The sequence below is a fragment of the Gavia stellata genome, chromosome 33 (genome assembly GCF_030936135.1).
Source record: "Gavia stellata isolate bGavSte3 chromosome 33, bGavSte3.hap2, whole genome shotgun sequence".
In the NCBI taxonomy this organism is placed as follows: domain Eukaryota; kingdom Metazoa; phylum Chordata; class Aves; order Gaviiformes; family Gaviidae; genus Gavia; species Gavia stellata.
In genome coordinates this window covers 4,440,968-4,455,340 of record NC_082626.1, presented here as the reverse complement: position 1 = coordinate 4,455,340, position 14,373 = coordinate 4,440,968, and the positions used below count along the sequence as shown (strand labels likewise).

General features: G+C 56.8%; 1 protein-coding gene across 1 annotated transcript in view; it reads right to left on the bottom strand.

Moving 5' to 3' along the window:
• Positions 1-848: 848 nt before the first annotated feature.
• LOC132320047 (hydrocephalus-inducing protein homolog) overlaps positions 849-14,373 on the bottom strand; it is a 144,128-nt gene continuing 130,603 nt past the window's right edge. Inside the window, exons 67-84 of the mRNA XM_059832150.1 lie at positions 13,435-13,681; positions 12,677-12,889; positions 11,869-12,007; positions 11,362-11,527; positions 10,787-10,934; positions 9,314-9,521; positions 8,848-9,069; positions 8,117-8,286; positions 7,726-7,924; positions 7,393-7,551; positions 6,991-7,271; positions 6,425-6,644; positions 5,373-5,585; positions 3,768-3,931; positions 3,300-3,450; positions 2,656-2,886; positions 1,815-2,039; positions 849-1,328 (exon numbers count right to left, since the gene is read on the bottom strand). Of these exons, the coding sequence (XP_059688133.1) occupies positions 849-1,328; positions 1,815-2,039; positions 2,656-2,886; positions 3,300-3,450; positions 3,768-3,931; positions 5,373-5,585; positions 6,425-6,644; positions 6,991-7,271; positions 7,393-7,551; positions 7,726-7,924; positions 8,117-8,286; positions 8,848-9,069; positions 9,314-9,521; positions 10,787-10,934; positions 11,362-11,527; positions 11,869-12,007; positions 12,677-12,889; positions 13,435-13,681 (3,836 nt within the window). The remainder of the gene's footprint in view (positions 1,329-1,814; positions 2,040-2,655; positions 2,887-3,299; positions 3,451-3,767; positions 3,932-5,372; positions 5,586-6,424; positions 6,645-6,990; positions 7,272-7,392; positions 7,552-7,725; positions 7,925-8,116; positions 8,287-8,847; positions 9,070-9,313; positions 9,522-10,786; positions 10,935-11,361; positions 11,528-11,868; positions 12,008-12,676; positions 12,890-13,434; positions 13,682-14,373) is intronic.

The window sequence follows — 14,373 nt, the reverse complement described above, 5'->3', positions numbered from 1 at the left end:
CCGACGGGGTCACCCTGTCACCGGAGCCCCTTCCCCGGGACCGCAGCCCCCCAGGGCTGCAGCCCCCCGGGGTGACCCCTTCCCCCGGGTGCCCCCGGGGCAAACCCTTCCCCCGGACCCCCCCAGTTCCCCCTGGGGTGAACCCTTCCCCCAGACCCCCCCAGTTCCCCCTCCCGCGGGCCCTCCGGCTCTCTGCGGGGTGCCCCCCTCCCCCGAAGCTCCCACCGGGGAGCCGGGCCGGTCCCCTCCCGCCCCAGACCCACGGCTGCACGGCGGCACCCCCGCCCGCCCCCCAGCATCCCGTGCGGCTCCCACCACCCCGGGGCCGCAGGCGGCCCCAAGACCCCCTCCAGCCCTCCCCGGGGCGCCGGGCCGGCCTCCACCCCGCCGGGCCCCGGGGCAGCCCGGAGCGGCACCGCCCCGCTCCCCTCCCGGTTCCCGCAGCCCCCGCCGCTCACTTCTCCACCTCGAGGGCCGCCACCTTCCTCTGCTCGTAGCGCGTGGCGTTCAGCGCCCGCACCGCGCCGGGCGACAGCGGCGCCACGTCCCGCCCGGCGATCACGGCCCCGCCGGGCCCCGCACCCGCCGCCACCGGCGGCCACGTGACCCCGCGCCGCCGGCCCGCCCACGTGACCCCGCCGTCGCGCTCCGCAGCGCCCCCGCGCGGCGCGGAGGCCGCCGGCTGCGCCCCGCCCCGCCGCTCTTGGCGCCCTGCCGCGGATCGGGCCCTTCCCCTCGCCTCAGCACGGGCTGGATGGGACGCGCTGCTGGGTTTATGCCAAAGAGACCTTTAATTACCCCCGCAGTTAACTAAGGAGCTTGTCCCAGGGACCATAGAGGGGCACGAGTCACGGCTGAGGGGGCAGACCCCGGAGGTAGTACACCCAGGAGACCCCCGGCCCCTGACCGCCGGCAGCCCCGGGGCAGGAGACCACCATCCTGGTGGCGACGGGGGCCGGGGCACCCTGGAAGGCGACGGTGATGAGGGCAGTCTTCTTGGAGCGCCAGCTCTCGGGGCCCCTGAGGGTGAAGGCCGGGTGCTCCACCCTGTACTGGAAGGCCGTGGGCTGGAGGAAGACATTTTTGAAGGGGATGGAGGTGGTGCCGCCGGCCTTGACGGGGAAGGGGCCCTGGGGCTTGGGCGGGAGGGCGAGGCCGAAGAGGGGGATGCTGTACTCCCCCCCGAGCCGGGAGGAGAGCCGCAGCGTGGCCCTGACTTCGCCCAGCTGGCAGGGCTCGTAGGTCACCTCCACGCTCACCGCCGAGCCCCCGGGGCTGGCGGGGGCCACGCTGATGGTTCTCTCTGTCTGGAAGTCGGGGCAGTCGGTCTGCGCAGGGGAGAGAAGAGACGGGGTGGCGGGTCACAAAAGCAGAGCCGGCACCTCGGGGAGAAAGCGATGGTCCCCCGCCATCACGCAGGCCGGGGTCCCTCTCCCGTGCCTGTCACTGCACCTGTCCCACCCACACCATACCCCTGGTGAGCACCCACGATCGACGGCCACGAGGACTGTCCAAACCTGCCGAGCAGGGACAACCCTGCACCCAAACCCCAAGAGACCCTTCTGCCAGAGCTGGGGTTTAAGGTGGAAGTCCAGACCCCACAGAACCTGCAAGAGCGGCTCCAACAAGGGCAGCAGAGAGGGGTCTGCGAGTGAGGACAGTCCAGCTAGAGACAGATCCAGTGTCGGTGGGAAGACCCCCGGGCTCACGTGGCCGCCCTGGCTACGCCAGGGCAGGATCCCTCCACAGAGAGGGCTGATGCTGGCCAGATGAGCTGCCTCCCCCCAAAAGAGCCCAGGGAAAGCTGCGGTCACCTGGAGGAGGTAGTCTGTCTTCTGTCGGGCGTAATTCGTGATTTTGGCGGTGATGGTCTGACTAGAGCCCAGTGTGGTGCGGAAGTAGAGGGGCTTCTCCGTCCTGCTCGTGGTGGCTTTCAGGTGCAGGTTGTAGTAGAAAGAGCCCAAATCGCTGCTCTGGAGCACCAGGCGCCCGCTGCTCTCGCCTATTTTCATGGGCTGGTACTCAAAGACAAGGTCAGCCTGGGAGGAATGAAGGGAAAAGCCACTGGGTCAGGCAGAGATGGGGAAGGCAGGGCCCGGATGGGGGAAATCGGTCCCTGGTGTGCTCACGCAGTGCTGGAAGGCAGCCCAGCACCCTCCCTCGCTCCAACTCCTTCTCTCTGGGTCAGAGCCCTGCTGCATGTGGGGGACAGCTCACTTGGGGGACAGTCACCAACATCTGAGCGCCCTCCAGCACTACCCCAGAAGCTTCCCACCCTAAAATGCCCCTATACTCCCCCAGGTCACACAACGCCTCCTGTCAATCCAGGCTGCAAACACCCTGCCAGTGGGGTGAGGCATGCCCTGCAGCCACTCCAAACTGAAAATACCCACGCTAAGTAAGGAGCACGTGGCACAAGGACCTGCCACGTGAGGCCTGATGGGAGCATATCACAAGGGGCAGCATGGCAGACTCCACCAACACAGGGCGATTCCCGCTAGGGATATTCTCACACACTGCTTCACCTCCAGATTACTAGCAGGTCGGAGCTGTCACCCTTGGAAAGAAGCCCCAGATGGTTCATGTAGGGCAGAGCACCCACTCCCAGAAAGGCTGCCGGAAGAGGAGAGCGTACAGGACGAGCTTTGCTCCTACCTCCGACTGTGCAGGAACAGTGAAATGTGGGGGAACGATGACATCGGGCACTTCGCAATCTGTGGCAAACGTCACCGGGACAGGCAGAGGGTTCTCCACTTTGACGGTGGAAGACACTCTCTGCCGAACAGCGGCGGTCATTTCAACAGTGCTGAGGGGTCCCGAAGCGGTGGCCTTGAAAGTCACCATGTAGAACAAGTACTCCTTGGTCACCTCGTTGAGGAAGGTCACCTGAATGAGAGAAAAAGGGAAGCACTATATAAAAATATACCAGCTGTGCTAAGCCAGCCCAAAGAACCCCCCAAGCTCAGCACCCTACTTCCAAGAACGGTGGTAAGCAGCCACCCAGGAAGAGTGCCAGACTGGGGAAAGCACATGTGGTATTTCCACTCTGGAGTCTCCTGATTGCCTATTGCTTCCAGCTCACCAATGGCCTGACCCACCTGTGCTCTGCAGCCCCCAGTGGGACCCTCGCAGAGACTGACACGTGAGTGGGGCACGTGGAGAGGTGCCTGCTGTTCAGTACCCACCCAGGACACCTACAAGCCCACCAGTGGGCACGTGGAGGTATGAAAACAGGCACGTAGCTTCTCAGTGAGCAAACAGCTCCTTGAAGGGCTCCACAGTCTGGTGTCCACACTTACCGTTGCGTTAAAGACTCCTTCCTTGTAGGAGAGGAACGTGAGCTTGTAGTCCTTTTTGGCAGAGCCTGGCACGTCAATGTAGTCCAGCCCCTGCAGCACAGAACTGCTTTCCAGGTTTTCTGGTTTGAGTATGTCCACTACCACGAGGAACCTGTGGGTGAGAAGAATGCAGTGAAGCTCAACGGGAAGGACTCCCATAGGATACCCATCGTGGGGGGGCACAACACAGCTCCTCACACCCTCAATGCCTCAGGCAGAGGGAGCCAGCTCTCATCCCCTCGGAGGAAAACCCTCCAGGATGGGTCTGCATACGCAGAACGTGGGTAGGGTGATCCCAGACACCTACGGCCAGAAATGGGCCGAGGAGAGTAAAAAACTTGCAGGAAGGACCTTCCGGGCAGTGGGAAGCCCTTCCTTGCGCTGCTGCAGGGATTGCTGATGGGACGAGACTTCCTGGGCCGGACTCACCTCTGCGGTCTGTTCAGCCAGTTGGAAACAGGGATGAGCTCAGTGTAGGAAGTCCGACATGGTACCTGCCGGAAAATGGTCCCTGAACACTTTGGGGCCTCAGCAGTCCCTTGCAAGAGGTAGTACAAGCCTGTCCCATCCGGCAATGGGAAGAAGATGGAGCCCTAGAGACAAGAAATAGGATAAGTGAGCTCTCCTGCTCTCTGTCTGGACGAGTTACTGGCTCTCGAGCACACCTGGCCAGTCCCATGTCTCAGGCTGTCATTTGAGCAGCTTTGAGCAGGTCCAGCTGGCAGAGCTGTGACCGCAGCCCTGTGTCCCACGCAGGTGGAGATGGCAGTGTCATACCCGCTCGGGCTGGCACAGCCACGGGACACAGAGGCAACACGTCTGGGCAAGGCAAGGAAGCACCAGCCCTGCAGCAGAGCTGGTCTGACCGTCCTAGCACCCTTTTACTTGCCTTACTAACGTGGGCACATCAGCTGCCAGCCCTGTGCTTGTGCAGGGACAGCCGTGGTAAGGGGGTGGCAGTCCCTACTAAGCTTGACTGCCCCGGCAGTGCTGGGATTAGCCCCAGCATTACTGCCAGGAGAGCAGCCTGTAAGCTAACACGGCAGGGTCCCACCAGCCAGGGTGGGCCACGAGAAGCTCATAACCAGTACTCATCGGGTGCCAATGGGTCACAGCTACCTGCCTGCAGCACCTCCTCTGCCTCCAGAGCAGCATGTAGAGTCCTGCAGTTTTCAGCAAGGCTGTACATTAAAAAGATACTGAGCCTATGCAACCCTACAGGGCACAGATCTGCTCCGCACCCTGGAGACTGAGCCCAGAAGTCTCTGGCCTCCACTCTTGCTCTGGCCTAAATTCTGGCGTGGTGTAAGATCAGCTAGAGGGGGCCAAGGGGCAGGTGTCTGACACCCACCTCCAGCACCCCGGAGCCGTTCGGAATTGACCCCCTTGATTTAAGAGCTTGTCCCTGGTGCATCTCAGAAATAGTGCTCATGGAAACAGAGGGGCCAGTCACCCTACCTGCCCAGCCTGAGACCTGCAGGAAGGGCTCCTTCCAAAGCTCCCACATCACCAAAGGTGATGTCAAGAGAGATTATCTGTGTTGTTTCCCACCCGACTGCTCATGGTGAGGGGGGGCACTGAGAAATGGCAGGGCAGCTTCGCCCCCTCGTTCCCTGCATGCTGCAAAAGGACCCCAGCAGGGCAGTGCTGGCAGAAGCGGTCGCGCCCAGGGCTTGGGGAGCCTGTGCAGCCCACAGGGCTGAGCACAGGGTGGGTCTCCGAGCCCCCCTGGGTTGCACAGGCAGGGACCAGGAGCTGCACAGAACGAACTTCATTTCCTGGACCTTCAGACAACCTGTTTTTTCAGGTTAGCTGCTCCAACACATTTAATGGTCAGTCGAGACTTCCCACCTGCAGTTTCCTTACACCTGGCCTCTAGCCACCAAGAAACCCAGCTTCCAACATGGGATCACAGGATAATTTCAGCTTGGAGGGGACCTCTGAAGGTCATCTTGTCCAACCCTCCTGCCCAAAGCTGGGTGAGCTATGAGGGTCATGCTACCGAGGGTCAGCGTGCTGGCACAGCTCACATACCTGATGCTGCTTCTTCTCAGAGCTCATGGTTAGGGGTTGGTAAATGATCTTGTAGGGCTTGTTTTGTTGATTGGCCTCTAGATGGAAAAATTCAGGCCCCTTCCAGTGTTCCCCCTCAATGACAGGTTGCGTGGTCCAGGCCTCATTGCTTGGGTTGGACAGGAGGATGGTCTGGCTGTGCTCCTGGCGCACGTCGCATGCGAAAGTCAGTGTCTGCAACAGAGGAGCACAGAGGCTGCTTGCTCATACCGAGGAATCCTTTCCACTCGGACTCTGACTAGCTCTACGCACAGGGAGCAGCTTTTCCTCGTCGTATGCAAAATTCCCGTTTGAGCCATAGATTTTGGTGTAAACCAAATTGTCGGTTCTTAGAGAGGGAGAGGAAGGGGTGTTTTGCATGCTGGGTGAAGGGGGATGCCGCCTCCCAAGGAGGGGAGAAGGAAGATGGGGAGTCCTGGAAGGAAATCTCTCCTGTGCAAGGACAAGACCTGCAGCCGCACAGCCCCTTCGTGGGCAGGCTGGAGAGCAGCTCCGGGCTCTCTTTTGGGAGCAAGAGCCAACACCCCCCAGCTGCACCCTCCTGCGATGCCCGTGAGGGCCAGGAGTCCTCCAACGCTGCATCCCTGGGCCCTAGGAGCTGGATGCAGACGCCTTGCCCACTCCTAGCGCTGAATGCCCTCCCCAGTCCCGACAGGGAGGAAAAGTGTGGCTGCGGGTGCAATACTGGGAGTACAGCTGGGCAGCTCTGTGGGGAGGGTCTCAGAAGAGCCCTGCAGGGTGTCCCTGCAGCAAGGGTGCTGCAATGCAGAGCCAGGACAGCTGAGGTGCTCGCTGGAGGAGCAGCACCGTTAACAGGGGAGGAAGGCAATTACAGGGCTCAGAAATTTTGGGAATCCTGCCCAACGGTTTTTTCAGGTCTCTGGGATACCCAGGCAGGATGACAGGCAGGAGCGAGTCTATGCACGTAAATATCCTCCAGTCCCTGCCCTGGGAGAGATGTGGTGCAAACGGTGGTGCAAGGAGAGGACCCATCCTGTCTCTGCTCCAGTTACCTCTTTGGTCACAGGGGTCTCCATGCAGCATCCTGCCAGCGTAAGCCGGAGCGGCTCACTGCCCTGGATGAAGCACTTCAGGTCCTCGTACTGGATAGCATGGCTCAGCTTAGAGGGGTGGAAGGTCACAACGAAGGGGACATCCATTCCTGGGGAGATGTAACCCTTGGCGGGGCTGATGGAGAAATCTGGCTTGAAGCTCACGATGTCCCACTTAAACCTTGCCAAGGAAAGCACAAGGACAGGAAGGAAGGATTAGCAATGGGGAGGCTGCGAACGCAACGTGCCGTTTCTAATCCTCTTGTGGGCTTTTCCACCAGATTTCAGGCATGACGCTGAGCCACCTGGCAATAAGGCTGCAGGCTGGCCAGGACTCAGCTGCACCCATCTGTAAACAAGGTTTTGGTTGTATCCCTTGCTAACTTCCAGGGCCTGACGGCACAGCCTTGGCTGCCCAACTCTCCACTGGGACGGAAAAGCAGAGGGGAACTATCTGGGCAAGCTACAGCTCCATCCAGCCCTCATCCAAGCTCTCAGCCCTCAGAGAGAACAGGGTTTTGCATTACTTGACTCCTATGTCGCCCGTGTTCTGCATGATGATGCGCCGGGATGTGTAGCTCTGCTGCACCACCGCTCCAAAGCTGAGGTGTTCCTGGTCCAAGCTCACATGGATGCCCTGGCAGGAGCCCCGCACCATGAAGAGGGAGCGCACCAGGCCGTTGCACTCCATCGTCACTTCTTCGGTGAATGGCTGGATGCGGCGTTTTGGGGAGAAGGTCACCTCCACTTCACAGGTGTCTCCTTTGGGCTTCAGACTTAGTTCGGTGGTGGGGTTCAAGCAGAGAACCTGCCCAAAGAAATGAGTGGAGACTACTACTACAATTGTAACTACTAGCTCCTGCCCAGAGCAGCTCATAGCTACCAGCAGGCACACCAAAGTGCTCTCCAAGTGAAGGAAGGAGCCTTACCCCAGCTTCTTGGAGCTCTGGCATGGTGGACATGAGACGGAGCTTAAAAGTAAGAGGGGCAGCACTGTTGTTTGCTATGGTGACCATCTTCTTCACCGTCTGTCCGATGGAGAGGGCTCCCAGCTTCACCACCTTTCCTCGTGGGTCCACAACATCAACCTGAGGCAGGAGGGATTAATATAAAGTGAAGGGAAAGAAGGAGAAAAGGTTTTCTGCCACCCTCATGGCAGAAAACCAAAACATGGTAGGCTGGGGAAGAGATGAGGAAAATGAGAGAGAAAGCCATGCTGCCTGCCTGCCACCTGGAGTTTTAGGGTTTGGATTTCATCTCACCTTCATTTTCATGCCCCTTCCTCGGACCTCAACAGTCTGCTGGCAAAGACCATTGATTTCAAAAGGGATGAGCTCACGGTAAGACGCAACCTCTCTGGGATAGAAAGTGATGGGCACCTCCACTGTCCCTCCTGGGCGTAGGACGTGCCCTGGGAAGTCCACCTCCAGGTACGCGGTGTTGGTGAACAAGCAGTTCAAACTGGCAGAAAGCACAGCAAAGAGGAGCAGAGGTGTCACAAGGCTGTGTGTGCTCAGACAACAACATCAGGGCTACTTGGGGCTCTCCTTTCTCCTCCCCCTGCATCTTCAGGATTTCACCCACAGTGGTCACGAGGACATGGAGCAGGCATGTGCTAAGCAAGGGTTGAAGGAGTGTGCGGAGAAGGCCTACCTCATATCCCTGTCTGCCTTGTTTGTGATGACAAGGGTCCGCTGGGCAGGTGGCATCCCAGCATGGTAGATGAAGCAGGCTCCAAAGTCGAGTCTGGTGGTGGAGAAGTGGACAGCGGGCACTACCACGGTGGCCAGGAACACGCAGGTAAACGTGGGACCCTTGCTGATCTGGTGGGGCAAAAGACAGCATGAGCCAGGTGAAGAGGTGGGAATTACAACCCCAAACACCAGAGATGGCTGAGGAAGAGGATGGGGGACAGCTGGCTGCAGTGACCATAAGGAAAAGCAAGTACCAAAGGACCCCAGAATAGAAAGAGAAGGCGGAATGCTTGGGCTAAGAAGGAAAGGGTTTTTGAAGAGTCATGGCCCTGCTTTGTGCAGCCATGTGCTGGCAAGACCGTTCTGAGCTGTGGGACCCGACTCAGGAGGGGCCTGGCAAGGAGAAACAGCTCCATCCCCGCGCACATCTAGAGCCCCTCCAAATTAGGGGCAGAGAGGGCCTGGGGCATACGTCCTGCCACAAAAGCACCTCCCAAAGTAGTCCTGGATAAGCACTTAAGTATTAAAATATTCCATTCAGAAGCTGTCAGGCTCTTTATTGCAGCAGCAGGAGCCTCTCTGCCTCGTTCAGGCTCTTCAGTGACGGAGCTCACCCCCAGCCCTGGCCTCCTGCTGCCAAGCTGCTGCGTAGGGAAGGCGAAGGTCCCGTATTAAACACCGGTGCCTCACCTGCAGCGTCAGCTCTACATCCTTTAAAGAGCACATCTTCTGTGGGTGAAACACCAGCTGGGCCTCTGCTTTCCCCTCCGCCTGCACGGTGCCCGTCTGAGGGGTGACGGCAAGGACCTTCTTACGGGCTGGGGGGCCGCTCAGCTCCCACGAGAAGGTGAAGCTGAACTTGCCGTTATTGCGGATGCTGAAGATGCGCTTGATGTTCTCGTTTAGCTGTACCTGCAGGGAGAAGACGGTGAGGACTAGGGCTTGGAGCACATGCAAAGCGCTGGCTGGCCCAGCAAGTGCTCCTTCATCTTTCACATTCAGCTAATGACCTGTCTGAAAGATCAATCTCCCTCCCTCTAGAGACCCACAGATGAAGAAAAAACGTTCCCTCTTAGTCAAACAAAAAGCTCCTGGTTAAGGCCGAATCTTGCAGGGCTTTGTGGGGCAAATGGTTCAGGGAACCAGCGCTGCTCACCTCCTTGAGATCAATGACGTTGACCTCCTGTGCGCTGAGCTCGGTGACACAGCCGTCGCCGTCCTCACAACTGACAGACGCGTTCACGCTGTAGCCGGTGGCCTTGACATTCAAGGAGAGGGGCTGGGTCTTCCTCTTGACATTGCACTTGAGGTTGAAGACCACCTCTCCTTCTAGTGTTGGTGTGAAGATGACTGTAATGGGAAGCCTGGGGAGAAAAGATCCTTTTTGCTCCATTCACTGCCTCTTTGCTTTCTTGGCCCCACATTGCCTGCTCTGGGAGGGCAGGCTGTGCAATGGCTGTGGTGAGACCCCAGGCCTGGGAGAAACCAGGAGCAGCACTCTGCCCTCCCAGGGCCTTCCGCTATGGAGCGAGCCCTGGTGAGAACTGTTTAGGGTATGATGATCCCATGCAATGAAACGGCAGAGGATACAACGACAAGGCAGCAAACCCTGAGCTAACGCTGACCTTACTGCCCTGCCCATGTGCTACAAGGCAGCATTGGGTTAAGACCCCACTTCTGTCCCACACACAGAGGAGGGCACTCCTAGAGACCCCCAGTCTCTCTGATCTATACGACAAGGGTAACAGCCTCTTTGCAAAGAGGAATCACCCAGCTCCCGTGACAGCTGTGCAACGCGGGTGCCACCAAACTGCCTCTTTGTAATTTCTGTGGATAATTTCTGGGTACGTGATCAAACACAACCAAACTACAGAGATTGAAGGAATTACCACCTCTCAGGTGAGCCACAGTAACTGATACAGGATGTTCTCTTATCTTACACCCTGTGGCAAGCCAAAATTCAGCATCTTTTAAGCCACAGCAAAACTGCCTGGAGCTAACGCGTTCTCCTTACACCCAGGCAGGCTATGAGTGGGCACAGGGACATTTGTGGTGGATCAGCAGATGAGCTGGTGACCTGCTTGAACTCATGATCATGTCTGATCACAAGTCACAGCTGCAGTTTACAAGAAAAGAGCATCCATTTTCTGACAGGTGATCCTGCAAAACACAGCTAGCTGTGTAAGCCTGTTGCTGTCCCCCATGATGGGCTTATATGCTGCTTGTGTGCTTTGCTGCTCTTGGTCGCTTTGCCCAGACCACGCGTGGTGGACTCTGTCACTAAAGGAACACAGAGGAGAGAGGAGACCTTGCACACTTAAGGCTGCTAGCTCAGGGGAATCACAGAGTTAAAACCTCCAAACATGCTTTTGTCATCAAAACTAGAAGATCCAAAGCCTCAACTTCTCCAGGAAGGGGGCCTAGAAGACCGGGGTAACCCCGGCACAGCCACTCTATGGAGAAACCTGAAGTTTCATGGTGTCCCCACTGGGAAGGAACAAAACAAGGCAGACCTATGCTATGGCCAAGAGTCACCTGGTGAATGTGGAGGGGAGAGCGTCTCAAAAGCAAAATGATGGTGCTGCATTTGGCACATGGGAGAGGGAATCTGACCCGTGAGCCCTGTTACCTTGAAAGAGGAGCGATGGAGCCTTCCAGGGGCTCTATTTTCACGGAGGTGTTGCATCCCTCTGAGAAGAGAGAGCTTTCTCTGAAAGCAAAGCTGAAGGCTTCCTTCTCACTGTTGATCATATAGACAGTCTGGCGTACCTCGTGCCCTGGGGAAAGGACAAAGCAGCTGCTGAAAACCTTTTGTTCCTCTGGCCACCAGACCACCACTGCCCACTGTGCTCCTGCCTGCCGGCTGAGCCCAGCAGGCAATCTGCAGTGAGAAGCACTGCCTGCAGCATGGCACGCTCAGGATGCCAACATGGAAACGTACTTCTGACCCCCTGGGCTCCCCCGCATCACCCCCAAATCCCCTCTTGGAAACAGCCCCAACTACATGCCGTATCCCTGACACATGCCTTCCTCCCTTCCCCTTCCTCTCCCTCGTAACACTTGGGTGCCAGGAGCTGGATGCTCTGCTCACAAGTGCCTGTTTCCATTTCCACCTTCCTCGTGGGAGCCTGCTGGAATAACGGGACTGCTGGGCCCCTGGAGAGGTACGCTTCTGAGCACGTAAGCTATAATCATGGTGCTCACCGATTAACAGCAAGTGGAAGTTCAGGTGGGATCTGTCCAGAGTCACGAGCGGGTCGGTGGTGTTGCCCACCAACAGGAACGGGACCGAAATGCTTTGCTCAGGGATTGTAAAGACCCAGAATGATTCTGTGATGTCCAGGTGCCGGGGGACAAATTCAAACTTGATCTGGGGGAGAAAGAGGCAAATGAAGGAAAGTTGCTCCCCCTGGCTGGGTAAGGGGAGTGGGGTGCAGTCTATACCACCAAGAAACCCCCCAAACCTCCACCTTATGTTGCTGTGAGCTCAGAGATAGGCTGTTGTGCCACTTACAGCCCAAAAGCATGGCAGATGCGGGGTACAGGGTGAGGACAGGTTCATCTGCCAGCTCAGTTACATTGCAGTCAAAAGTTTCTTCATGGTCTTGGCAAGCTCACAGAGACATGGGATGCCCAGTAAGTGTAGATATAGCCGGTGTTAAATTGGCATACACGTGTACCGGATCTACTTTCTTAATTTTCTGCACCCACCTCTGCTTTCTTCCCCGGCTGGATCTGACCTCTCTCTGTGAGGCAGAAGAAAGCCACCTGCTCTGGTGGGGCTGCAGGGTCTTGGCAAGTCCACTGGAAGGAATACACGGAACTGGTTGGGTTCATAACCCTGATGGTCCTAGGCACACAAAGCAAAAAAAAGGACTACTAAGGTCGTGTTGGGATGTTAATGACTCTGTCCTGTAGCAGACATCAGGCACTGCCAATCCTGCACACCATCTGGAAGGGGTTATGTGGTACAGGGGAACGACGTTGGGAGCACAAACATTTCACCTGCTTTCTAGGGGCCCTCTTTGTCTCTCAGGTGGCTAAAAATTAATGGCTATCAACAAAGAAATTAGCAAAGAAATTAGCCAAAACCTCTTGCATATTAAAACAGTGAGATCAAGTGAAAGTGGTAAAATGAAGTCCAGCAAGACTCCTTTACAAGATAGTACTCTCTGTTGTGGTTGCAGCCTTCATTGACCCTGTCTAACTGGTATCTCAGAGGTGCAAGAATGTCCCAAGGATGCTCTTCAAAGGGACAAAGGTTGTACTGGCCACATTACATGGGCTGGGGATATGTGGTCCTCCCAGACTGACCCATACCTTACTGAAGACAAAGAACAAAAAATTGGCCAGTTGGTCTTCAGTGAGCAGCTTGTTCCAGCCCCAAAACAGACTGGTGGCCAAGTCTCAGCAGGTCACAGACAAGGTACCTCAGGGCTTGGAAGAGTAGCTAGAGAGGTCTCTGGTTAAGGAGGGTGACTAGGAGACCACAAACAGGGGAAACCATGCCCACACCTACCTGCTGTTCCTGCCGCGCACTCCAATTGCCGCAAACTCAATCACTTTTGTGTTGAGATCGAACGTTGCCCCTTTTGGTCCCTGCAACTCTGGGTTGCGCCTTTTTGCAGTGATGTAGTCAGAGTCTTCCAGTTCAAAGTGGCAGTTTGGCATCAAGCTTCTCCCCTTCACAACCACCTCTGGGCACTTCTGATTTGGCTTCACGTTAGGAATACTAGGAAGAAAGGGACTGGTATTAGCCAAACTAACATTTCTGGACGGCAGCTGCTTGTCTGTCTCCTTGTACAGCACAGAGCGCTGCATCCTCTCTCCGTGCAAGCGTTGCTCAGCAAATCAAACAGAATTGCACTCCCTGCCATGGAGGCAGCAGAGGTGAAATGGCAGAAGCATGACCAGTTATGTGTCTAGAGACCAACCGCAGCACACAAGTTTCTATGTAGGTAAGGAGGCCGTGCTTGTCTGATAAGGAAGCGTAGCTAAGGACTAGCTGGCCCCTTGACAGCCTTTCTGGATCTCTCGTTCCAGATTTTGCAACCCTCCAGGAGCTTAATATTTCATACAATGTCTTTTCCCACTGTCCCATACCTGCTTCTACCAAGGCTGGATGACCATCTTTCTTTGTTCCTGTACGTTAGTTGTTTCTGCTGCCTCTCTGGGGCTGGCTGTCCCCAGGTCTGCACTCCCACCCACCCCAGTCAGAGGTATTACCACGACTATCCATCAGTAGCATGAGTTGAAAAGTGGCTGGACGTTTCCTACCTGCAGAGCATACGGCTCTGAAAGTCCCCCACGTACACCGGAGAGAACTTCATCTGGAAGAGCTGCTCCTGGCCGGCAGCGATGGTGCCGCTGCCGGGCTCGACAGAGAACAGCGGGGCGGCACTGACGGCGTTCAGAGATGAGCTCAGGGAGGAGGAGACGTGCTCCACAGCACGGTCCAGCTGGCTCGAACAACGGCTAGACCGGAGCTTCACAGAGGTACCAGAAGTGGAGGAAAGGAATTCCCCTGCAGTGAGGAAGAGGTTATAGCAGGATATCTTTCAAGGAGAAAATCCTCTGTTCCCAGCAACTCTGCCTTCTGCTGCAGGCGAACAGAAGGGAGGTGGGATGCACTTGGAGCATCCCTGGCCAAGCGCTTTCAGCAGGAGGACTCCCGATGAAGAAGAGGGAGAGCGGTCAGGTTGCTTTTTGTTTCTGTGTTACTGCTTGCTAAATCGTCATCCCAGAAAGTCCTGGGGACGGGTGTGAAAGTGAGGACGGACAGGAGGGACAACTGAGGGTGGGGGGCAGCAAATAGAGTGAAAAGGCCCAGCAGAGACCCAGAGAAGCACGTGAATCAAAACACACAACTGAACATCAATCTGTAAAGATATTCAGATGATGGACAGGAAGGCTATGTCTATGTTAGCAAATTAAATGGGCCCAGGACTGAACCCCGCTGCTTCACTCCACGCTGTTAAACTCCCTCCATCTCCAGGACTGGGGAGCTAGATGCAAACTTCTCCTGCAGAACTGTTTCTGGCCAGCGTTCCTTCCCAAACCATACCCAGGAACTAACAATAGAGATGTCTGGTGTTACAGCATCTGGGAAAATTTCTGGGCGCTGTTTCACGTCCCAGCACAGCCAGCCTCAGCGCTTAGCATTAAGGACAGCGTTAAGTCCTGCTCCCCAGTTGCCTACAGAACTGAATTTTGTTT